This window comes from Protomyctophum parallelum, assembly GCF_964188405.1.
Source record: "Protomyctophum parallelum genome assembly, chromosome: 6".
NCBI lineage: Eukaryota > Metazoa > Chordata > Actinopteri > Myctophiformes > Myctophidae > Protomyctophum > Protomyctophum parallelum.
In genome coordinates, this window is record NC_139701.1 from 55,231,889 (window position 1) to 55,256,521 (window position 24,633).

A 24,633-nucleotide genomic window follows, 5' to 3' on the forward strand; every position below is an offset into this window, starting at 1 on the left:
ACCTGACCTACTGGCGTTACGTACGACTGGAACACTGTTTTAGCATGTTGTTATTGGAAGATACACCTTTCATCCTGCTCTTCTCAAATAGAATGGGAGGGTTTAATAATTTAATCTGATCAAAATTAACAAGTGTTGTTCTACATTTAGTGAATAACAGGAATAACACAGGTACACGAGTGTGTACACACACACACACACACACACACACACACACACACACACACACACACACACACACACACACACACACGTGTCTTAGGTTCCATCTCTACATTGATCCGATGAGCTTAACACCAGGGAGTCTAACATATCTCCCACACAAAAGAAACAAACGCTTAAAAAAAAGAAGAAAAAAAACGACATAATTTGACACAAGAAAAGAGAGTAAAAACAACACACTGCTGTTGAAACATTAAATAAAATATTCTAAAAATGTCTTGATCGATAAGATAGGAGGTGTAGCTTTTATACAAGCAGCTCCAACCAGCACAGCGGGAATGTCTCTTTCCCGCGTGTGCGCGCGCACACACACACACACACACACACACACACACACACACACTCGCGCGCACACACTCACACACACACACACACACACACACCCCTCCCTCATAAGAGATACAAAGTCATTCAAACACTGTCAAGAGAGTGGTTGTCGTCGTTCTGGTTGTCCGTGTGCTCACACACACACACACACACACACACACACACACTCGGGTGCACACACACACACACACACACACACACACACACACACACACACACACACACACAGAGAATACCCGTTCCACAGAGAGGAAGAGGGGTGAGAACAAAGGGATGCGGGTTGGATAGTTAAGACCTATTCATACTCCAGGTTTAGGTGACGAGGTGGTGACCATCGACGCGGTGGTGACCATCGACACGGTGGTCACCTGGTCGCCTGAAACTGGAATATGAATAGGCCTTTAGTTGGAACCAGCGTGCGTGCACAGACATTGAGAGGGGCAGGTGCTCAAGTGAAAAAAAAAGGGCACCCTGTGCAGCGCGTGGAAACCGGCCCGGTTGCCTCAATAGTGTGAGATTTATAGATTTTGGGGCATAAATAATATATTAGAAGCGCTTTTTTTTCCCTCCATCAATAATTGATCAATGTCACCATGGTCCACATACTGTACACTGTACAGAAAAAAGAAGCACCCCCTAGTGTCTATCTGTGCCCGCCACTGGCTGGAACAATGGAGCGATGATAGGAGGATGGAGGAAAAGAATGGGGGTGGGGTAGAATGTCCATGCAGTTATCCGGGCGCTGTATCTCCCCTTCCGTCCAGTGTTGAACTGGACACAGGAAGGTGGAAAGAGACGGACAGACAGACAGACAGACAGTAGCTTCAGCTGTACAGTAGGTCTGACAGTACAGTAGGTGTGTGTGTGTGTGCGGTGGGTGCAGTAGCTTCATTCAGATGTAGGTGACGGCACCTTTGCTGTTCTTCTCCATGGTGATCTCTACGTAGGAGGAGGGGACGTAGCCCTCCTGTCCGCCCTGCTTCCTGGCCCGGGTCCAGCCGTCCCCCTTGTCCTCCTCGATGATGTACAGCACCTGAGTTTGGTTACACGGATACACAGATTGGTTACTCAAGCTCGATGATAAAAGGGGGGGGGGCGTCACGCAACGCACAGGCCTGTCACAATTATTTATTACATAATCACATTATTTGAGATCTCAAATAATTGCGATTGTGTAATGAATAGTTGTGACAGGCCTGTGCGCGCGTGTGTGCGTGGCATGTTGAAAGATGTCCACATTTTAAAATATCTTAAAAAAATAGCAGATCTACAAGCTTGTAGATCGACTATGTCCGCGGTTCTTTGGAAAGAAAAATATATATTATTCGAGTATAGTAAGTAAGTAAGTATGTGTCAATGATTTATTTGTATATTTCTTTGTCACATCTGCCCTGTGCAATGTGTGATTGCAAAGCCTTAAAAGGCAAACAGAAATACAAACTGTAACCAAATAGACTGTCCTGTACACTCTGTACAAGATTTATAGAGGCTTCTTGAAATGAACCCATTTTGACCGGAGATCAGATTCTAAAAATGTCTTCTACATCCTGACAGTTTACTGAAAAAGCTATGTATCTGTATGTCAGTCGTTCTTCGATTTTTCAAAAATAGCAGACGTACAAGCTTGTATGAGCTTGTAGATCTGCTATTTTTCAATAGCTAAAGCATAACTATTACATAATGCTAACACCAAAAGGGGTTCCCGCCCCAAAATGGGTTAAAGAAAGCTTTGAGGTCTACTGTGGTACAGTACATGGAGCAGAGAGCTTACATTGCAATCATTGGTAAGCTACTGTATGAAGGAAGTAAGGGAAAAGGCCCAATTTCCTTCCAATATGGCTGCTGTGAGCCTATTGCCCACACTCTCCCCCGGGAGCTACACAATAAATAAACACTAAAGGATTGGGCTACGTACTTTGTCCAAGTCAACTTTAGTATTGTATGAGGTCAACAACACGTGTCTGTATGTACTGTAACTACATTGTTGGGGGGGAATGATAAATAAGAGGAGAATTAAAAGAGATGTTAAAAGACAGTCACCTCGTCCTCTGCCATCACCAGCGTCCCCTCGTTCTGACCTGGAAACCAGTGAAACCACAGAGTATGTGTTATTAAAACAATACACAGTATTTATGACACCTCAGCATACTCCTTTAGAAACCACAGTCCACGTGTTATTAGAACAATAACACAGTATTTACGACACTCAGCATACTCCTTTAGGAACCACAGTCCACGTGTTATTAGAACAATACACAGTATTTACGACACTCAGCGGAAATGAACTGCGGTGAGAACAAAATGCTGAGAAACCAAACCGACGCATTCCACTGCCTGGTGTTCATCTTGGCTCGAGGTTCGAGGCTCAGCGGGAGACGAAAACAAACAGCGGAGATCCAGGTGACAAAATTGGAGTCAAACGTTCCATCACTCGTCACAATAAAACAATGTTGTCCATAGAGAACTTTGGTTTGGTTTCATCTTGCCAAATCTTTTATTTTATTTTGAAGCTTCACTGTATGCTTGATGCTGGGTTGTAATAATGTCTCTGTCGGGTGGAATCCTCATGATGTCCAAAACAGTTACTTTTTAGGATTCAAATTGAACCCATTCTGACCTGAGATCAGATTCATACGAGGTTTCCGCCGGACACACACTGGTCTGATGAACCCATTCTGACCTGAGATCAGATTCTAAAAAATGTCAGTCGCTCTTCGATTTAAAAAAAAATAGCAGACCTACAAGCTCGTATCGCGCCACTCGGTGGCGCGATAGGAGCTTGTAGATCTGCTATTTTTAAATAGCTAAAGCACGACATGATGCCGACACCAAAATGGGTGCCCGGGTCAGAATGGGTTAAAAGCAGCAGATCTACAAGCTCAAGAAAGTGTCGCTTTGGCGCCACGTTGAGAGCTTGTGGATCCGCTTCGTTTGATGCTTTTAGTCTGACGCTGTAGTATGATCAAGTAGGGACATTAATTTACAAAAATAAGAAGAAAAAAAGTTATGGAGAATAAGGAGATAAGAGGTTTATGCTCCGTTTTTTCGCCCCCCGTTTTTTCCAGCGACAACATTGTGTCTGTCCACTACAGAGCTACAGAGGAGTCCCCCGTACCGTCGAAGGAGTACAGCGCCTTGCAGTGTCCGATGACAGGAAGAGGCTCGTCTTCGTCGAACTCGTCGTCAAACTCGTGCGGGTCGGCTGGGGGTGGTCCGTGCTGCGGTGGGGCATGGTGCTCCCGACTGGTGTCGTCTGTGTAGCTCCCCTCGGGACTGGAGAGAGAGAGAGGGTCACGTTAATCTGTGTAACTGCCCTCGGGACTGGAGAGAGAGAGGGTCACGTTAATCTGTGGAACTGCCCTCGGGACTGGAGAGAGAGAGGGTCACGTTAATCTGTGGAACTGCCCTCGGGACTGGAGAGAGAGAGGGTCACGTTAATCTGTGGAACTGCCCTCGGGACTGGAGAGAGAGAGGGTCACGTTAATCTGTGGAACTGCCCTCGGGACTGGAGAGAGAGAGGGTCACGTTAATCTGTGGAACTGCCCTCGGGACTGGAGAGAGAGAGGGTCACGTTAATCTGTGGAACTGCCCTCGGGACTGGAGAGAGAGAGAGGGTCACGTTAATCTGTGGAACTGCCCTCGGGACTGGAGAGAGAGAGGGTCACGTTAATCTGTGGAACTGCCCTCGGGACTGGAGAGAGAGAGGGTCACGTTAATCTGTGGAACTGCCCTCGGGACTGGAGAGAGAGAGGGTCACGTTAATCTGTGGAACTGCCCTCGGGACTGGAGAGAGAGAGAGGGTCACGTTAATCTGTGGAACTGCCCTCGGGACTGGAGAGAGAGAGGGTCACGTTAATCTGTGGAACTGCCCTCGGGACTGGAGAGAGAGAGAGGGTCACGTTAATCTGTGGAACTGCCCTCGGGACTGGAGAGAGAGAGGGTCACGTTAATCTGTGGAACTGCCCTCGGGACTGGAGAGAGAGAGAGGGTCACGTTAATCTGTGTAACTGCCCTCGGGACTGGAGAGAGAGAGAGGGTCACGTTAATCTGTGTAGCTGCCCTCGGGACTGGAGAGAGAGAGAGGGTCACGTTAATCTGTGTAACTGCCCTCGGGACTGGAGAGAGAGAGGGTCACGTTAATCTGTGTAGCTCCCCTCGGGACTGGAGAGAGAGAGAGGGTCACGTTAATCTGTGTAGCTCCCCTCGGGACTGGAGAGAGAGAGAGGGTCACGTTAATCTGTGTAACTGCCCTCGGGACTGGAGAGAGAGAGAGGGTCACGTTAATCTGTGTAACTGCCCTCGGGACTGGAGTCGAGGGTCACGTTAATCTGTGTAGCTGCCCTCGGGACTGGAGAGAGAGAGAGGGTCACGTTAATCTGTGTAACTGCCCTCGGGACTGGAGAGAGAGAGAGGGTCACGTTAATCTGTGTAACTGCCCTCGGGACTGGAGAGAGAGAGGGTCACGTTGATTGATTGATTGATTGAAATCTTTATTAACAGTTTGTAGAATTTACAGTACATTTTAAGCACAAACTCAATACAAAGACTGTCAACTGTGAGTGGACGACCCAATTAAGCATTACACTTGTTTACAACAGGGTCCACATTGTTCAATTCATCAAAACATTTAAAGACATACAAACATTTAGAGACATACAAATAGACATTTCTCTGTAGGTAAAGAACAGAACAGGAATTCATCATATGGGAAGCAAAAAAGGGAAAAGATACAATATACAGTGAGGGAAAATGGGGTGGGGGGGATTCAGATTTTACAGAGGCCAGTTTCGAATTGCAGCCATCCGTAGGTGCCCTTTGAGAGCGGTTTTGAAGGAGTCAAGGGATTCACATGTCTTAATGACTGTTGGTAGGGCGTTCCACATTTTGGTGGCATAGGAGCGAAAAGAATTTAGTCCCTTGTTTGTGCCGAATCTGGGTTGAACATGGTTTGTTGCACTCCCTCTGGTGTTGTGGGTGTGGACTTCGTTTACATTAAGGAAGTATTTAGACAGGTACATGGGTATCTTGGTGGTGTATCGAATCTTGTGGACCAGACCCATTGCAAGATGCTGTACTCTGTCGTCGACCCTAAGCCATCCCAGCCTGTCAAAGTGGGCAGGGGTGAGGTGGGTTCGGGGGGTGAGGCCAAGTAGGAGCCTGACCAGTTTGTTTTGAGAGGTCTGGAGCCTTGTTTTGAGGGCCTTTGAGGTGCTGTGGTACCAAGAGGTGGATGCATAGTCAAAGAAACCTTGTACGAGGGCTCCTGTTAAGGTCTTCAAGGTGTTTTTGCTGACCAGTGAGGAGATCCTGTAAAGGAATCTTGTTCTTTGATTGACTTTTTTGATTACGTTGGTGGCCATTTTATCACCGGAAAGATTGGCCTCCAGGATGGAACCTAGGTAGGTAATTTGATCTTTTCGTGTGATAATATTGTCACCCACTCTAACCAAGAAGCCATCTGCCTTGCTGAGTTTACTATTTGATCCGAAGAGGATGGATTCAGTTTTTCCCAGGTGTAAGGATAGTTTGTTATCAGCGAGCCAGGTGCAGATTCTACCGAGTTCAGAGCTGAGGGTCTTTTCAACCTGCAGTTTGTTCCTGTCCGAGACCAGCAGTGCTGAGTCATCTGCGAACAGGAACAAGTTGCAGTCACAAGCTGAAGTCATGTCGTTAACATAAATTAGGAACAGTAAAGGCCCTAGTATGCTTCCTTGTGGGACGCCACAGCTCACTGGGAGGGGAGGGGACAGTGTTCCGTTCACCTCCACCATCTGTTCTCTCCCCTCCAGGTAGGATTGCATCCAGCTCACTGATGTACTATCAAAACCAATAGCTTTAAGCTTGTTAACCAGTATGGAGTGGTTCACGGTGTCAAAAGCCTTTTGGAGGTCCAGCATGACCATGCCGCAGTATTTTCCAGCATCCACCTCGTGTTTGATGTGGTCGCTCAAATAGAGGAGGCATGTGTCAGTGGAGTGGGATGTTCTGAAACCAGATTGGAACTCGTACAGCAATTTATTAGTGGCAAGATACTTTTCAACCTGTTCATAGACTATTTTTTCCATCACTTTCGAGATGGAGCTTAGAATAGAAATAGGGCGGTAGTTGCCGGGTTCTAATTTACTCCCTTTTTTGTACAAGGGGGTTACTTTGGCCAGTTTAAAATCTTGGGGGACCTGTCCCTGTTTGATGGAGAGGTTAACTATGTGGGTGATGACTGGAGCTATGGAAAAGGCTGAGTCTCTGAGAAATTTGGAGGGAATATTGTCATGGCCAGTGGCCTTGTGGGGTTGGAGGGCACTCAGTTTTTTAAGTACCTCCTCGGTTGTTACCATTGCCATTTTAAAATCATCTTTACAAACACCAAGGTTTTTGTAGAAGGCTTTGATGTGCTCTACACCAAAACGCCCAGAGTGGGAGGGCAGTTTGCTAACCAGCTTTGTTGCAATGTTTGTAAAGAAGATGTTCAAGTGGTTGGCTACATCGAGTTTGTCAGTGATGAGGGTGTTATTCGATTTGATGTTTATGTTGGTAAACCTGGTTTTTAGTTTCCGACCACAGCCTAGTTGGTTGTTTAGTAACTTCCATAGCTCCCGAGGATTGTTTTTGATTTCCTCGGCTTTATCATCTGTGTAACTGCCCTCGGGACTGGAGAGAGAGAGGGGGTCACGTTAATCTGTGTAACTGCCCTCGGGACTGGAGAATGAGAGAGAGGGTCACGTTAATCTGTGTAGCTCCCCTCGGGACTGGAGAATGAGAGAGAGGGTCACGTTAATCTGTGTAGCTCCCCTCGGGACTGGAGAGAGAGAGAGGGTCACGTTAATCTGTGTAGCTCCCCTCGGGACTGGAGAGAGAGAGAGGGTCACGTTAATCTGTGTAACTGCCCTCGGGACTGGAGAGAGAGAGAGGGTCACGTTAATCTGTGTAGCTCCCCTCGGGACTGGAGAGAGAGAGAGGGTCACGTTAATCTGTGTAACTGCCCTCGGGACTGGAGAGAGAGAGAGGGTCACGTTAATCTGTGTAACTGCCCTCGGGACTGGAGAGAGAGAGAGGGTCACGTTAATCTGTGTAACTGCCCTCGGGACTGGAGAGAGAGAGGGTCACGTTAATCTGTGTAACTGCCCTCGGGACTGGAGAGAGAGAGGGTCACGTTAATCTGTGTAACTCCCCTCGGGACTGGAGAGAGAGAGAGGGTCACGTTAATCTGTGTAACTGCCCTCGGGACTGGAGAGAGAGAGCGTCACGTTAATCTGTGTAACTGCCCTCGGGACTGGAGAGAGAGAGGGTCACGTTAATCTGTGTAACTGCCCTCGGGACTGGAGAGAGAGAGAGAGGGTCACGTTAATCTGTGTAGCTCCCCTCGGGACTGGAGAGAGAGAGGGTCACGTTAATCTGTGTAACTGCCCTCGGGACTGGAGAGAGAGAGGGTCACGTTAATCTGTGTAACTGCCCTCGGGACTGGAGAGAGAGAGAGGGTCACGTTAATCTGTGTAACTGCCCTCGGGACTGGAGAGAGAGAGAGGGTCACGTTAATCTGTGTAACTGCCCTCGGGACTGGAGAGAGAGAGGGCCACGTTAATCTGTGTAACTGCCCTCGGGACTGGAGAGAGAGAGGGGGTCACGTTAATCTGTGTAACTGCCCTCGGGACTGGAGAGAGAGAGAGGGTCACGTTAATCTGTGTAACTGCCCTCGGGACTGGAGAGAGAGAGAGGGTCACGTTAATCTGTGTAACTGCCCTCGGGACTGGAGAGAGAGAGAGGGTCACGTTAATCTGTGTAACTGCCCTCGGGACTGGAGAGAGAGAGAGGGTCACGTTAATCTGTGTAACTGCCCTCGGGACTGGAGAGAGAGAGAGGGTCACGTTAATCTGTGTAACTGCCCTCGGGACTGGAGAGAGAGAGGGTCACGTTAATCTGTGTAACTGCCCTCGGGACTGGAGAGAGAGAGGGTCACGTTAATCTGTGTAACTGCCCTCGGGACTGGAGAGAGAGAGGGTCACGTTAATCTGTGTAACTGCCCTCGGGACTGGAGAGAGAGAGGGTCACGTTAATCTGTGTAACTGCCCTCGGGACTGGAGAGAGAGAGAGAGAGGGTAACGTTAATCTGTGTAACTGCCCTCGGGACTGGAGAGAGAGAGAGAGAGGGTAACGTTAATCTGTGTAACTGCCCTCGGGACTGGAGAGAGAGAGAGAGAGGGTAACGTTAATCTGTGTAACTGCCCTCAGGACTGGAGAATGAGAGAGAGGGTAACGTTAATCTGTGTAACTGCCCTTGGGACTGGAGAGAGAGAGAGAGAGAGAGGGTAACGTTAATCTGTGTAACTGCCCTCAGGACTGGAGAATGAGAGAGAGGGTAACGTTAATCTGTGTAACTGCCCTCAGGACTGGAGAGAGAGAGAGAGGGTAACGTTAATCTGTGTAACTGCCCTCAGGACTGGAGAATGAGAGAGAGAGGGTAACGTTAATCTGTGTAACTTCCCTCGGAATTTAGGAATGAGGGGGCAATTAGGGGTTCAGTTGTTGTGGGAAATATGAAGACTCAAATCGATATTATGGTTCCATGCTAGTCTGTCTGGTCGTGTCTGTGAGCAGCGACACCTTGGCCTGAAAGCCTGTCTTAACCCAATCAAGCTGTATGTAAAAGACAATGTCACACCTATTGTCTGTTATGAGACCCTGCTGGGCCTGAATAGGTATCACTAGGTAGTTCCTGTCTCACTCTACCTCTGAGCCACTGCCGCCCGCTATGTATGTAGTTATACATGTCATAAATCAGAAACAGTTTTATGAATGGACCGTGTGTGTGTGTGTGTGTGTGTATGCGTGTGTGTGTGTGTGTACCTCTCTCTGCCTTGAGGGGTGTGTTGGTGGTTGTCTGCACTGTGTCTTCTGTCTCCTCTAGAGCTCTGCTTTCCCTCTACCTCCGATAGCCAGGACTGAGGAGGGAAAGGACAGACGGAGATGCAAACACTGTACTGCAAAAACACACAACGACCGACGGAGTAGCTGGACGCACGGCGCCATCAGGGCCAACAAGAGCCCATCAGTGACTGGACGCACGGCGCCATCAGGCCCAACAAGAGCCCATCAGGACCTATAAAATGTCTGTCAGAAAGTGAGCGCCAGCTGTAAGCTAAACATGTGACAATATATTTGGCCACTGTGCCAATGATATAGCGTAATGGGCGTAATAATTGTATACATACAATAAATGCTAGTGATTGTGTGACCAGACGCAGTTGTGTTTCATATTGTGTACAGTATGCCTACTGTGTTGTTGTTGTTTTTGGAAGTTCAATTTGTTCAATGTTTTTTATCTACATATATATATATATATTAATGTTTTTTTGTGGCTTTCGCCTTTATTTTATATGTTTTATGGGGAGAGAGATGGGGGGGGGGGGGGATGAATGACACGCGGTAAAGGCCGTCAGGATCGGGAGTCGAACCCGCCAAGGTTACCAGCCAAAGGTGCCTGGACCGCTGAGCCACGGCCCAGGCCTTATCTACATATTATTGATGAGTATCTTGGTTTGACAGTGTGTGTGTCATCTTGGTAGGCTGGCTAATGCCATTTTATGCCCGCTTTGGTTGAACCCATTCTGAACGGGAACCCATTTTGGTGTCGGCATCATGTCATGCTTTAGCTATTGAAAAATAGCAGATCTACAAGCTCATAGCGCGCCACCGAGTGGCGCGCTACGAGCTTGTAGGTCTGCTATTTTTGAAGAACAACTGACATTTTTAGAATCTGATCTCAGGTCAGAATGGGTTCATCAGACCAGTGTGTGTCCAGTGGAAACCTCGTTATGAATCTGATCTCAGGTCAGAATGGATTAACCAGACAGTGGTTGAGGTTTGAAGCCAGGGAGGGCAGGATGTTCATTTGCCACATCAGCTGTTGTTCCGTGTGGTGCTAATCCAAGGCTGGTCAGTGATTGGTGCTAAACCAAGGCTGGTCAGTGATTGGTGCTAAACCAAGGCTGGTCAGTGATTGGTGCTAAACCAAGACTGGTCAGTGATTGGTGCTAAACCAAGGCTGGTCAGTGATTGGTGCTAATCCAAGGCTGGTCAGTGATTGCAGGACGGTAGTTGCCTAATCACAAGAACATAGATCATAAGGCGCATGTGTGCGTGTGCGTCTTAGAGTATATATTTATAGAGACGGCACCCAGAGGAAACCCTGAGGCGAAATGGACATAAGTGGCCGGATTTGTCATTGCAGCTCGAGCCAGCGCTGCTCCGTTGACTATCATTGCGCACGTTCATGTGATTGGGGCCATGACACGTGAACGAATGTTTCATACGTGAACGACGCGCACAAACGGCACAATGATAGTCAACGGCACAGCGCGTTCATGTGTTTGGGGGCAAATCCATCCCAGAATGCACTCTGTTCCTACCAGGAAGGAGGAGCGAATCCGCCTCATGCGCTTTTGAGCAACTCAATGCAAGTGGATGGGAGGAGAACTGGGGTGTCTTCTCTATAGATATATATACTCTATGGTGTGCATGTACCTTATGTTGGCTATGTTGGGGGGTGGAGGGTGTGGGGGATAAGATATGAATGTGGCTCTTGATTCCAACACAATGTTTAACCCTTTCTGACCTGAGATCAGATTCATACGAGGTTTCCACTGGACACACACTGGTCTGATTAACCCATTCTGACCTGAGATCAGATTATAAAAATGTCAGTCGTTCTTCGATTTTTCAAAAATAGCAGACCTACAAGCTCGTAGCGCGCCACTCGGTGGCGCGCTATGAGCTTGTAGATCTGCTATTTTTCAATAGCTAAAGCATAACATAGTGCTAACACCAAAATGGGTTCCCGTTCAGAATGGTATAACCGAGGAGGAATATACGGTAAATATTGCAATTGACAATAACGTTTTTTGTTTGTTTGCTTGTTTTTTGTTTTTATGTTGATGTGGCATGATGAGAAAATGTAATGCATGTACATGTATTCATATAATAATAATAATAATAATAAGCCAAGATGTATTTATAATATCCTGCTTTTGCAAGATCAGTTTCGTTCCTGTAATGCCAGTAGAAGACATTTCCATGTGCATTTGAATATAAAAGAGACAGGAAGCTAAAGAGAATGAGGGAGAGGCAGACTGACATAGCGTGTTTGCCAGCATGTTATTGTTGTTGTAAGCAATGGGCTCTGCTCTGCTCTGCAGCCCACATACCACTCATGCTGGATTTTGGAAAACGGCCTCCTGTGCCTCTCAAGTCTTTGACTTAACGCATGTTGCGTACGACAAAGTACCTGTGACCAAAAAACACACGACTGTCCCAGCCACTGACGCTCTGATACGGTTAATATCATCTGTATTTGTAGTTACTGCAGTTGTCCAGCAGGGGGCTCCAAACCTGCACGTTCCATCAAAAGACCATGAGCACCAAGTCAGACTCGGGTTGGGGGTACAAACGGAGGTCAAGATAATACTTCTCAATTATCAGGTTAACTGGCAGAAGAAAAAGGGGGCTTGTTGTAAACCTCCCTGTAATTCGTCCGTCCGTCCTCCCCTTTGTGTTTTAGATTGCGATGCATGGTAGAATGGAATGGTTTCCTGGTGAATGGTAAGTGAATTGTGAGGGCAGGCAGTGCTGCTATAATGCCTACCTCGTTCTTGTGTATCTCAGAGCGGAGCTTCTCCATGTTACACATGGTCTCTGATATTTTAGGCTGCAGGCTGCTGGGGTCTCCCATCTGGGGGTTCTTCTCGTAGACGTCCTTCATCTTGTTCAGGGCATCTCTGACACACGCACGCACGCACGCACACGCATACACACAGACACACACACACGAGCGCACGCAGACACACACACACACACACACACACGCACACAAATGTGACTGCAGGGTATTTTTTTTGTAGGCCACGTTGTCCTTCAAACGCTGCACCAAATGGTTTCAGTGAGCCTGACCTCTTTCTATAGAGCCCTTCACTGAGGAGTGCTGCCTGATGGGAGGCTGGCATTACACAGAGTAGTGGAAGTAAGTGCCCAAATAAATAGCCCAAAATGGCCCAAATTGCAAGCGGTACAGGTTGCCAAAAATGTAAATTTAAATTTCCACTTTAGATAATTATGACTGATTGCCATTCCCCCCCCCCATGTTTTTTATTGTAACCTTGTCCTTTGATATTTTCAAACCAAAAACAAGCTTGTAGGTCTGCTATTTTTGAAACTTTTCGTGAAAATGTGGCACAAATCTTTGAATATTTCAGATTTCTTTTTACTAAAATATTGGCTTCTGGGGGGGGGGGGGGGTCCCTGAAACTACATATTTTGAGATGGGGGGGTCCGTGGCCCAATAGAGATAATTCTGGGGGTCCTTGACATGAAAAAGGTTGAGCACCGCTGACATAGAAACATAGGTTTTTCAGAAATATCATAGGATTTAGAAGCCTTTTTTTTTTAATCGACCTCAGTCCAGAATGGGTTAAAGCCAGTACTGCAGGCAGTTATACGTTTATCCCATTCTGACCGGGCACCCATTTTGGTGTTAGCATCATGTCGTGCTTTAGCTATTGAAAAATAGCAGATCTACAAGCTCATATCGCGCCACCGAGTGGCGCGATAAGAGCTTGTAGGTCTGCTATTTTTGAAAAATCGAACGACTGACATAGAAGCATAGCTTTATCAGAAAACTGTCAGGATGTGGAAGACGTTTATAGAATCTGATCTCAGGTCAGAATGGGTAAGGGTTATAGGACTCTATAAACTCCTTTTAACGGAGGAAACGTCCTACCTCTGGTCCACCTCCTTCTGCAGCTCCTTGCCCAGCTCGTCTATCCTCTGCTGCAGTCTCTTCCTCCTCTGCTCCGGAGGCAGATGGCTGTAGTCCTCCACGGACGGGGCCTGCATTGGCGGGGAGAAGACATTGGAGTAGGGCGGGTGCAGTACTTAGTTTAGACAGGTTTTGGTTTAGACTAGTCATTTGTTTAGACCAGTCATTAGTCCTACAACTACAACCCATCTCAAACCCTCACCCAAAACCTAACCTCCCACGGGGCAGCACACCTAAACCATAACCTTAACCCATGTCTAACCAATGACTAGTCTAAACCTAACCTCCCACGGGGCAGCACACCTAAACCTAACCTTAACCCATGTCTAACCAATGACTAGTCTAAACCTAACCTCCCACGGGGCAGCACACCTAAACCTAACCTTAACCCATGTCTAACCAATGACTAGTCTAAACCTAACCTCCCACGGGGCAGCACACCTAAACCTAACCTTAACCCATGTCTAACCAATGACTATTCTAAACTAAGTATGCACCCCAGTAGGGCTATAGCTTCTTCTTCACACACTGCACTAACTCACATACTGTATTATAGGCCCATCATGCCTAATCGGAGAGGGATATATACATACTGTACTCTCTGTACAGTAATCCTGGAAGGCTTTTCTGACACAGCATTTATAGCATGTGACTCTCCAGTGCTTTATTTCATTGAAGCCAGCAGCAGCTAAACTGTTAACCACATGAACGCTGGCCTGGCGTCCCTCTTCTGGGGAAAATACCTACCAGGCATGCAAGCTCACAGGTCGCATTGTCGTGACACTTTGTGAGCTTGTAGATCGCCTATTTCTTTGAAAGAGATTTGGTGTAGTCCCTGAGGGACCCCGGATAAAGAATATAGCTAGAGTTCATGTGGTTAAAGGACCACTTCACCACTTTTCAACCCATCTTCATATAATAGGTCCTCACTAATATGTTTTTCCTACTCGGTCTGTGTCTCATAGGAGGGCTGTGGGCAGTTCAGAAACCGTCCAGTGACATCGTCGATGGGGAACACAAGCTAATAGAAACTGCAGGCTTCCTAGTCCTGAAAAGTTGCAATGCGAAAATGGAAGCCATCGTTCTCACGAAAATCTAAACATTTTTGTAAAAAAAAAGTGTTTAAAAAATAATCTGCCTAATGATGTCACTGGAAGACGGTTTCTAAACTGCCCACAGCCCTCCTATGAGACACAGACCGAGTAGAAGAAAATCGTGACATTTTATCATGATTATTAGCGAGGACCTATTATATGAAGATAGGTTGAAAAGTGGTGAAGTGGTCCTTTAAATCCTTTGAGGCAGGTCAGACAATTCAGTGTTAATGCAAAGTTGAACTCTGGCAGATGTCTGGAAGTTGTACTGCTACCTGGTCATGGTGTAATTTGTGTTGATCATCTTTATCTTTTGGGTCTGTGAAAGAGGAGCCGACGGTAGTAGTGATTCTATTCAATCTCATTGTATGATGAAGAAAGAAAATCACACTTTTGAGCACCTAAATGAACAAGTGTATTTATTATTCATGACAAAATAGAAAAATAAACTATGACGTCATTGGTACTTAATTTTTGGGAGGCAAAATGGCTGTATTCATGTTACTTACATCTTTACCTCGACAGAAGTTCTCTAGCACAACACAAATCGATTAGGTCACCAAAATGGGTGTAGCACAAGCACCTCCGCTTGGCTTGTGTTACTCGTTTTATTATTAGCAGCAAAATGCACTTTGTCTATTATGTTCATTTATGTGCTTAAGTGGTCACGTTAGAATACAATGAGAGTGAAATGAATTGCTATTTCCGGTTACTCGCTCATAGATCACAGAATCAACAGATAGTAAAAATGACAGAATGACTATGTTGACTTATACAGTATCATGTCCCAAGTAGCTGAAACAATCCACAAGCTTCAACATGGCTTTAGGCCAGGGATGCACTGCTGTTCCATGAACCACACTAACTCAGCGCTGCCTCCTTTTAGCTCTCAAACTAACCTCAGAAAACCTAAAAACACCCAATGATGAGACACCGTTTGGGAGCTCCTTTATGGAATATATTGTCTTGTCAGTCTGAAGTGAGGATGTAACCTATTCTAACGGTGTTGAAGGGCACTAGTTAGGTACACTGTACCACTACTGTATGGATACTATGGGGAGTTGTCTAGGGTTATAGGGTTGACTCTATTGGCTAATGGCTATAGAGCGCCGCAGTCCCGCCCCCCTTTCATGACGACGCCAGGCCCAGGAAATGAATCCCAATGCATTTTCCCTATAGACATTTCACAAAGTATTTATTTAAAGACCTTTTTTAAGCGTCGTCGTACGAAGCCAACTCGACGACAAACACAATATTTTGGACCAAACAAATAATTACAAAGAAGAAAAACAACAAAAAAAGTGTTGTAACCCGCCGTTTTTTTTTCTACTTTCTAATTCATTGTTTGGCCCCAAAACATTGTGTTTATTGTCATGATTTGTCACGACAAGAGTCGGCTTTGTCCGCGGCGTAAACGTCTTTAAATAAATACTTTCTGGAAAGCCTATGAGGAAAATGAACAGGGATTTATTTTCCGGGTCTCTCGAGGGGGACGGGAGACGGGGGGGGGGGGGGGGGGGGGACGGGCGGACTGCGACGCTCTATAAACGGGGAGAACATGCACTTGTCTGGGTCTAAATACGGGATTTTAACACTTCTCGCACACACACACACACACACACACACACATACACACTTACCATCTTGACTGACCACTGAGCAGTAATGTGTGAACCATGCCAGGCAAAGAGACAGACAATAATGGGACAGCATGTTAGTGGTCAGGACGTCGGCCAAGCCAGAGCACATTAATTAAACTAGCCAAACATCAGCACATCAAACATCAGCCAGGTCGACGAGGAAAGAAAGCCACCCGAGCTACTAAAGCCAGACAACTGAGACAAGCCGGCCAGTTACAGACAGTAGTATAACTATGTCAAGCCAGCCAGCACGGTGGGCATAATGTCAGCAGCCGGCACAGCCCTTATACAGTCAGGATGTCAGCCAAACCAGCCATTCTACTGAAGCCAGCCAGCTCTTCTCTGAGTGCCATTAGACAGATTAAATCTACTCGGGGGCAAAGAATGACTGATCACATATAGTAGGTTCGGACAGGATTGATATGACTCTGAGCAAACAAACGGCTTGAGCGTACGTGGAACTGAGACGGTGGTGACACTGGTGTTAAAATAGTCCAGCGTTGTTTCACAGCACACTGACACATCATTAGCAGAGCCATGTTAGCACGCGACACACACACACACGTCGCTCACACACACACGTCGCTCTCTCACACACACACACACACACACACACACACACACACACACACACACACACACACACACACACACACACACACACGCCGAAGCCCACGCCCCCGAAATCCACCACATCAAACCAACTTAAAACACAGCACACACACACACGTCAAATTTAAACACACTGCACACACTGTCCATCAGCAAGGATCTCTAGTCCTGTGATTGAAACACACAAGCGTGTCTGATTCTAAACAGAGGCAGCAGGACAGAGAAATGAAGGACAGGGAGAGAGAGAGAGAGAGACAGAGAGAGAGAGAGAGAGAGAGAGAGAATGAGCGAGCAAGTCAGACAGAGTCCAGTGAATGGACGAGAGACAGAGAAAGGGACTAAGACTAAAAATGGGAGGAGGGGAAAGAAAAAAAATCACATCAATCCGTTTCACTCCAACACCTTAATGGAAGGCTCACCCCTCTCCTCAGGACCCTGAAAGATGGAATTCTGGGTACTGTAGTCTTTATCTCCGACAGACAGTAGCCTACGGGGTCGGAGCTGAACCGAGGGGGATAGGGGACGTACGCGGCAGACCGCGGGCGGTGTGGGGGCGGGAGGAGGAGGGGGGAGGGGGAGGGGGGGAGGGAGGGGGAGGAGAAAGGGTGCTGCTGGTAGTGGGATGAACAGAAGATACAAAGGGGAAGGTCAGGAGAACCACATACTGGATGAATGGGCTCTGTGCACACACACGCCATTTTGAACAGAACTCGGGCCCCCTTTCCCTACTTCACAGGTGTTACCGATGACACTAATGAAGGCTCTGTTCCATTCTGGTCAAACAGAGACAGTGTTAATGATACTAGTGAAGGCTCTGTTCCATTCTGGTCACACTGAGTCAGTGTTAATGATACTAGTGAAGGCTCTGTTCCATTCTGGTCAAACAGAGTCAGTGTTAATGATCCTAATGAAGGCTCTGTTCCATTCTGGTCAAACAGAGTCAGTGTTAATGATACTAGTGGAGGCTCTGTTCCATTCTGGTCAAACAGAGACAGTGTTAATGATGCTAGTGAAGGCTCTGTTCCATTCTGGTCAAACAGAGGACAGTGTTAATGATACTAGTGAAGGCTCTGTTCCATTCTGGTCAAACAGAGACAGTGTTAATGATGCTAATGAAGGCTCTGTTCCATTCTGGTCAAACAGAGACAGTGTTAATGATACTAGTGAAGGCTCTGTTCCATTCTGGTCAAACTGAGACAGTGTTAATGATACTAGTGAAGGCTCTGTTCCATTCTGGTCAAACTGAGACAGTGTTAATGATGCTAATGAAGGCTCTGTTCCATTCTGGTCAAACAGAGACAGTGTTAATGATGCTAATGAAGGCTCTGTTCCATTCTGGTCAAACAGAGACAGTGTTAATGACACTAGTGAAGGCTCTGTTCCATTCTGGTCAAACAGAGGCAGGGTGCTGCTATTGTGCATGTATTGTGCTCACTGGAAACACTCTCTGCTACACTAGTGGGCCTCAAAGTGTCCTTGAGTGGGTTCCAATGGGCCCGGGGTACGGGTGTGTAACTCTGAGAGTGTACAAATGGAATCAAATAAACATTTGGTTCCATTTGTACACTCTCAGAGTTATGGGGGTCCTGAAATGAAAAGGTTTGAGAACCACTGCACACTAAATGGAATGGAGCCTTAATTAGTATCATTAGTAACACCATAGACTCATAGAGCCCATTGGATTTAATTTGCTCTCTCTCTCTCTCTCTCTCCCTCCCTCTTTCTCTCATCCTCTGCAATGACATCACCCTTTAGTGGCAAATGCAGCTCTCTGGGCTCATGGCTTTTAAGAGGGGGCGGTTAATTTTGGTCAATATTGATTAGACACGTCTCAGCTGTCCGAGTGACATCATCTTTTTTTCTCTCATGAACGCCAGTCCCATGTGACCTCTCTGAAGAGAAGCTTTTTATGCATGAGAAATACTACGACTACTTCTGTATGCTGTTTACACGATATCATTTCATTAAAACGATACACAAAATCTATCTTGCATGTCGATTTAACCCATTCTGAACGTGTCGGCATCATGTTGTGCTTTAGCTATTGAAAAATAGCAGATCTACAAGCTCATATCGCGCCACCGAGTGGCGCGATACGAGCTTGTAGGTCTGCTATTTTTTGAAAAATCGAAGAGCGACTGACATTTTTAGAATCTGATCTCAGGTCAGAATGGGTTCATCAGACCAGTGTGTGTCCGGCGGAAACCTCGTATGAATCTGATCTCAGGTCAGAATGGTTAACTCTGAGAGTTCCTTGTTTGTCGGCTAACAACAGTCACATGATGGTATAGTTAATGATTGACCGACAGCCTTTATGGAGAGGGCCAAGGTCCACTCTAGCTTTGCCCTGTGGTATCATTATCATCACAAACACAGTATAATAAATCACAGGACCGGCTAAGCCAGCCACAGAACACCGACAGAGAGAGAGCACACAATTGGCAGGGGGGGGGGGGGGGGGGGAAAGAGAGGAAATAAGACATTTTATGAAAGCACTTTTGCCATAAAGAAAGCGGGCCGCTGTGACGCGTTCGAACGAGAAAGACGGGAAGGTGTTGCATATAGTTTACTTCCTCCTGTGTTTGTTACAACCTAATTTATACCGCGAGTTAAAGATCTGGCTTTAGTAGTACCTATACTGTACCTACTGTAGGAAAGACAGAACAGGTTGGACAGACAGGGGGCGTCATGCACCAGTAAGCACTTATATACCCACAATGCCTCAGTGCCATGTAGCATGTGCACCAGCGTTAGCGTACCGTTCAGTGTGTCACTTAATTTCACCAGATTACAGTAGACAACAATGTCATGTCGTTTGCGTGTTTTCCAACCATTTTCACACGGGAGGCCCTCTCCCTATCACGTCATACACCTTACAACCCTGAGTATGACGTGAGAGCAAACTGGCCGCCATGTGCATATTATTATGGTCAGAATTGAGTGTTGCAGCTTAGCCTTTTCCGGGGTCAGCAGGTGACCCCCCCCCCCCCCCCCCCCCCCCCTCCCCCCCGGCCCGTACCTTGGGTTTCTTTCCAAACAGCCAGAGCTTGTTCTTGGCTTTGCTCATGCGTGTTTGGGGTCGGGTCGGGTCGGGGTGTGCCGCCCACTTCTTTGTCCCCTTTAGACGCGGTGCTGATGGTCCCGTCGGAACCCGTTCTGCTCAGATTCTGACTGAAGTCCTCGAAGGGGAAATCACCCGGTGGCTCGAAGCCGGACTTGAAGGACTCGACCACGATGACGGAGTCCTGTTGAAGAAGAGAGAGGGTGTCAGACAATACAGAACTAGGAAAAAGGCACCGACAGGATAAAGAAACATAATTATAAGCCTGTCTTCCTTACTCCCTTCGTTACAGGTTCAAAGCCTCCATCTCCTTTCTCCCCTTTCCTTTTCCCCCCATTCACGTCCTTACCTTTCTCGTCTTTCTCCGGCCCCCCCTGTCCTTTACCTTTCGGTCGTCCACAGCCTTGGCGGCGGTCACCATGCCCTCCAGGCATTTGGAGATGATGGGGATGACCTTCGCTCCACCTCGGCGAAGCTCCGAAACGTCTCTCCCAGTTTGACCGTCCGCCGCTGGTCCATGTCCTGGAGGTTCTGGAGCACAAAGCAAGGAATCCACACCAGATTTCAGGCACCAAGGTCGCTTTTATGACATTTCTGAGACCATTCATGTTCCTGGAAGATGCTTCTAAACTTGTATTCTATCGCTAGTTTGATCACTTCAAATACTCTTTCATCGTAAAATAACTATAGGCTAATGGACCGAAAATAGCCAATCTACAAGCTCATAACATGGCACACTGCGACGTGTTTGTGAGCTTGTAGAGCTGCTATTTTCGGTGGCAGCATGCTTTCACGGAAGACACGCTTAGCTTCTATGGAATAGGAAATGAGTGAAATCAGTCGTGGAGACTGAGAACTTGAATCCATGAGTGTTTCCATGAGCACCATCCTGGTGCTGGGGGGGGGTTTACCTTGAAGATGTGTGGTATGGCGTTGTTAAAGTGTTTCCACTGTTCTGCGTTGAAGTTCTGGAGCTGGGCGGCGTACTCGTTCTTACTCTCGTCAGCCATGTGAGTTCGCAGATAGAATTGAGATTTGGCCTGAACAAAAAATACGAACAAACGCAGCCGTTATGTTATGACAATATCCCCCCTGCAGCCTTTACCAAACTGTGGTTTAGGATAATCGGAGATTCTTTATTAGGAATGACCTCTCGTTTTCAAGGGGGTTGGTGTTTGTTTGAGAGCACTGTTTCACAAGCTGTTTCAAATACAGCAAGTAGAGAAGCAGTAAACAAAGTATGTGACAGCTGACTAGTAACAATATAAAAGTCATGTTTGGCTGTAGTTGCTCAATAACTATGAGCAAAGAAACATTTTATGAACATGATTTACTCACTGAAATCACAGTGGAATTGGTTGAGGTTGAGCTAGTTACACCACTATAATTTAGATATAGGCCATTAAAGAGACTGTCAAGCGTTTGAATCTAGGTCAGAATGTCCTTATTGAATCACGCTGAACCTCCGTCAAATCAAAGCATTTCCAGATTCATTGCATAACCATTATTAAGAGTGTCTGTGTGGCCGATGGAACCAGCGTACCTTCTCCACCTCCGACTTGGTGGCGTTGATGTCATTGTCCAACCTGTCGTAGCTTATCTGAGATTTCTCTGACTCCTTACATTCTCTCTCAAACTTCTTCTTACTCTGAAGACAGAACGAGAGAAAAGGAGGGCGAACAGAGAGGCAGATGTATAAGTGCAAGAGACAGAGAGAGAAGACAGGGCACTCTGTGAACGCACGCATGGACACGAGACAAATAATTGATATCCTCTTAAGAGACAATGCTTTGTCTCTGTTCCTTTTCATAAGAGAGGGGTGAGAGACAGGAACTGGGAGCAAGAGGGGGAGAGAGAGACAGAGACAGAGAGAGAGAGAGAGAGAGAGAGAGAGAGAGAGAGAGAGAGAGAGAGAGAGAGAGAGAGAGAGAGAGAGAGGAGAGAGAGAGAGAGAGAGAGAGAGAGACACACACACACACACACACACACAGGGACACATCTTCCTGCCAGCCCATCTGGGTTGCATTAGTAGAGGAAGAGGAGACAGAACAGTTGAGACATTACAGTTAGTCACTGGCACTGCTAAATATGCACAAAACACACAAATACATTGTACACCTGTGGGGTAACACCGTGGGGAACATGACCGGTAGGCTACAACCCATAAATGTTGTGGTCTGACTGACATCATGGTTTGTTAAAGCCCTCATGAATGTCTAGCAGATGACTACTAGCAGTAATACCATTCGATTCCACATGAACCCATTTTGACCCGAGATCAGATTCTAAAAATGTCTTCTACATACTGACAGTTTTCTGAAAAAGCTATGTGTCTATGTCAGTCGTTCTTCGATTTAAAAAAAATAGCAGACCTATAAGCTCGTAGCGCGCCACTCGGTGGCGCGCTATGAGCTTGTAGATCTGCTATTTTTCAATAGCTAAAGTATAACATAATGCTAACACCAAAAGGGGTTCCCGCCCCCAAAATGGGTTAACGGCCTCATGAATGTCTAGCAGATGACTACTAGCAGTAATACCATTCGATTCCCCATATTTTCAGTGTTTCCTGTAAAATGCAGCAGCTACTGTCACGGATAATGACATTAGGAGCCATTCTAGCCAAACAGGACTCCCTGGAAATCAGGGTTTTTCTTTTGGCCCAGACAGCAGCATAGTCGTCCGGGCACCTATAGGCTGCTAATCTAGCCAGTCAGCGTGGCGCGGGTTCGACTACCCGATCCCGACGACCTTTTGTTATGTGTGAGCCCCCATTTCCTGTCAGTCTACTGTATACCTACCTATATATCAATAAAGGCATAAAAAGCCCCCAAACATATCTTACGAAAAATTATAATAAATATAAAAAAAAAAAAAATCTGCCGTTTCCACTGATCGAAATGAAACCAGGCGCTTAGGAGAGTTTTGCATAGGCTGGCGGCAAACCTTCAGCAAGCCAGGTCGTGCTGGAAAGAATGTACTGGGCTTGGGTCTGATTTCCATCTAAACAAGAAGAATCTATCAACATTTCACTTCAAGATTCATGTATCTTTTCCAGTTTTTTCATGTGTTTTTCATGTGCGGCGACAGTGCGTCATTAGACGAGGTGGCGTGGTTTTTTATGTGCAATGATGTCTTCCCTTTGAAATTAGGCTTTCTTCCTGGAGGCTGAAACCTTGACAGTCAATTGGGCCAATGAAAAAAACTGTGATATAGTGACATCACAATATCATCCCCCTCCCCCTAACCCCTCCCCCTTTATCATACACCAACAGCTGTGGGTGCGGCATCAGTTCAGGTGGATCGCCACCCATCACCGCCCACCAGGCAAACCAGGCATACTTAATGAACTGGTGGGCGTGTCCACATAAAAACGACATTTTAAACAAATACTGTACACTTTTTGGAGAAAAAAAATCTTGTTTTAGGGTGGGGAAAAAAATCACAGCACTCCATCTTAATATATTGTAAAAGTTCTCTTGAATTAGCATAGCAGTTAATCAGCTTTTTCAATGTGTTTTCATTGTGCAAAAATCACACAAAATTTTGCCTCTACCGTGGACATAGTTAGTTCAGGCAGTGTGTGTGTGTGTGGAGGGGAGGTGAGAGGAGGGGGGTGGGGAATTGGCCCTGTCCCTGGGCCTATACCCTGGACGTACTTAGATTGGGCAGTGTGTGTGTGTGTGTGTGGGGGGGGGGGGGGGGGGGGGGGGAGGGGTTGGCCCTCTCTCTGATCCCAGTAGGCCAGGCGGTTTGCCAGTTGGTTCACACTTGGAACATTATGTATTCCATTTATTAGGACAGTAAGTCCATGGAAGTAACCTTCACGAAAAGAAAATATATAAAAAATAATATATAATATATAATATGTTTTATTTTTTATTATCTTATACTATGGGCTTTATATTGCGCCACGCTTATCCCTAAACATATTTCCATTTTGAGATAGTTAAAACTATAGCCGGTCTACATCTACATGTTGTGAGCTTGTAGAATGGCTATTTCTTTTTTAAATAGTAAAAAAATGGCAAATAAGTTTAGGGATAAGGGTTAAAGGGCAAGCAAGATATAGCCCAAAATATACTTTTTTGGGGGTACATTTTAACCCCCATTTTTTGGCAGCAACCCCCTTTTGGTGTAACTTAAAAAAAAAAACTTTAAAAACACTTAACTTCAAAAAACTTAACTTAAAAATAAAATCTTAAAAAAAAACACAAAAAAGAGAACTTTAAAAAGAACCTTAAAAAAGTATGTAATTTATTCTAATTGTTGTTATTTCCATTTACGAGCTGCGTTCGCTTCCCGCGTTTGCGCGTCTTACTTCTCTTATGCTTTAGCTATTGAAAAATAGCAGATCTACAAGCTCATAGCGCGCCACCGAGTGGCGCGCTACGAGCTTGTATTTTTGAAAGATTTAAGCACCACTGACATAGAAACATAGCTTTTTCAGAAAACTGTCATTTTCACAGACATTTTTAGAATCTGATTAATTGTAATGCATCTCAGGTTCAGAATATTAAGGTAAATATTAAGGTGTTTCAACTTGTCTGAACAGTGTGATAGAACTAATTAATTTGGTTGTAACAGCGGTTTGCTCCTCGACGTGGCCGGTGTAAAGGACTACATTTAACAGCGGTTTGCTCCTCGACATGGCCGGTGTAAAGGACTACATTTAACAGCGGTTTGCTCCTCGACGTGGCCGGTGTAAAGGACTACATTTAACAGCGGTGTGCTCCTCGACGTGGCCGGTGTAAAGGACTACATTTAACAGCGGTGTGCTCCTCGACGTGGCCGGTGTAAAGGACTACATTTAACAGTGGTTTGCTCCTCGACGTGGCCGGTGTAAAGGAAGCTACATTTAACAGCGGTGTGCTC

At 46.2% G+C, this 24,633-nt stretch overlaps 1 protein-coding gene across 1 annotated transcript in view; it reads right to left on the minus strand.

Annotated features, from left to right (window-relative positions):
- Positions 1-1,280: 1,280 nt before the first annotated feature.
- Positions 1,281-24,633, minus strand: part of fnbp1l (formin binding protein 1-like) — a gene marked incomplete at its 5' end in the record, with an annotated part of 24,784 nt that continues 1,431 nt past the window's right edge. Inside the window, 13 exon segments of the mRNA XM_083766870.1 lie at positions 1,281-1,582; positions 2,590-2,627; positions 3,665-3,822; positions 9,391-9,485; positions 12,185-12,317; positions 13,316-13,425; positions 19,720-19,769; positions 19,772-19,795; positions 19,798-19,945; positions 20,147-20,220; positions 20,223-20,292; positions 20,673-20,801; positions 21,305-21,409. Coding sequence (XP_083622996.1) covers positions 1,442-1,582; positions 2,590-2,627; positions 3,665-3,822; positions 9,391-9,485; positions 12,185-12,317; positions 13,316-13,425; positions 19,720-19,769; positions 19,772-19,795; positions 19,798-19,945; positions 20,147-20,220; positions 20,223-20,292; positions 20,673-20,801; positions 21,305-21,409 — 1,275 coding nt within the window. The 3' untranslated portion in view covers positions 1,281-1,441.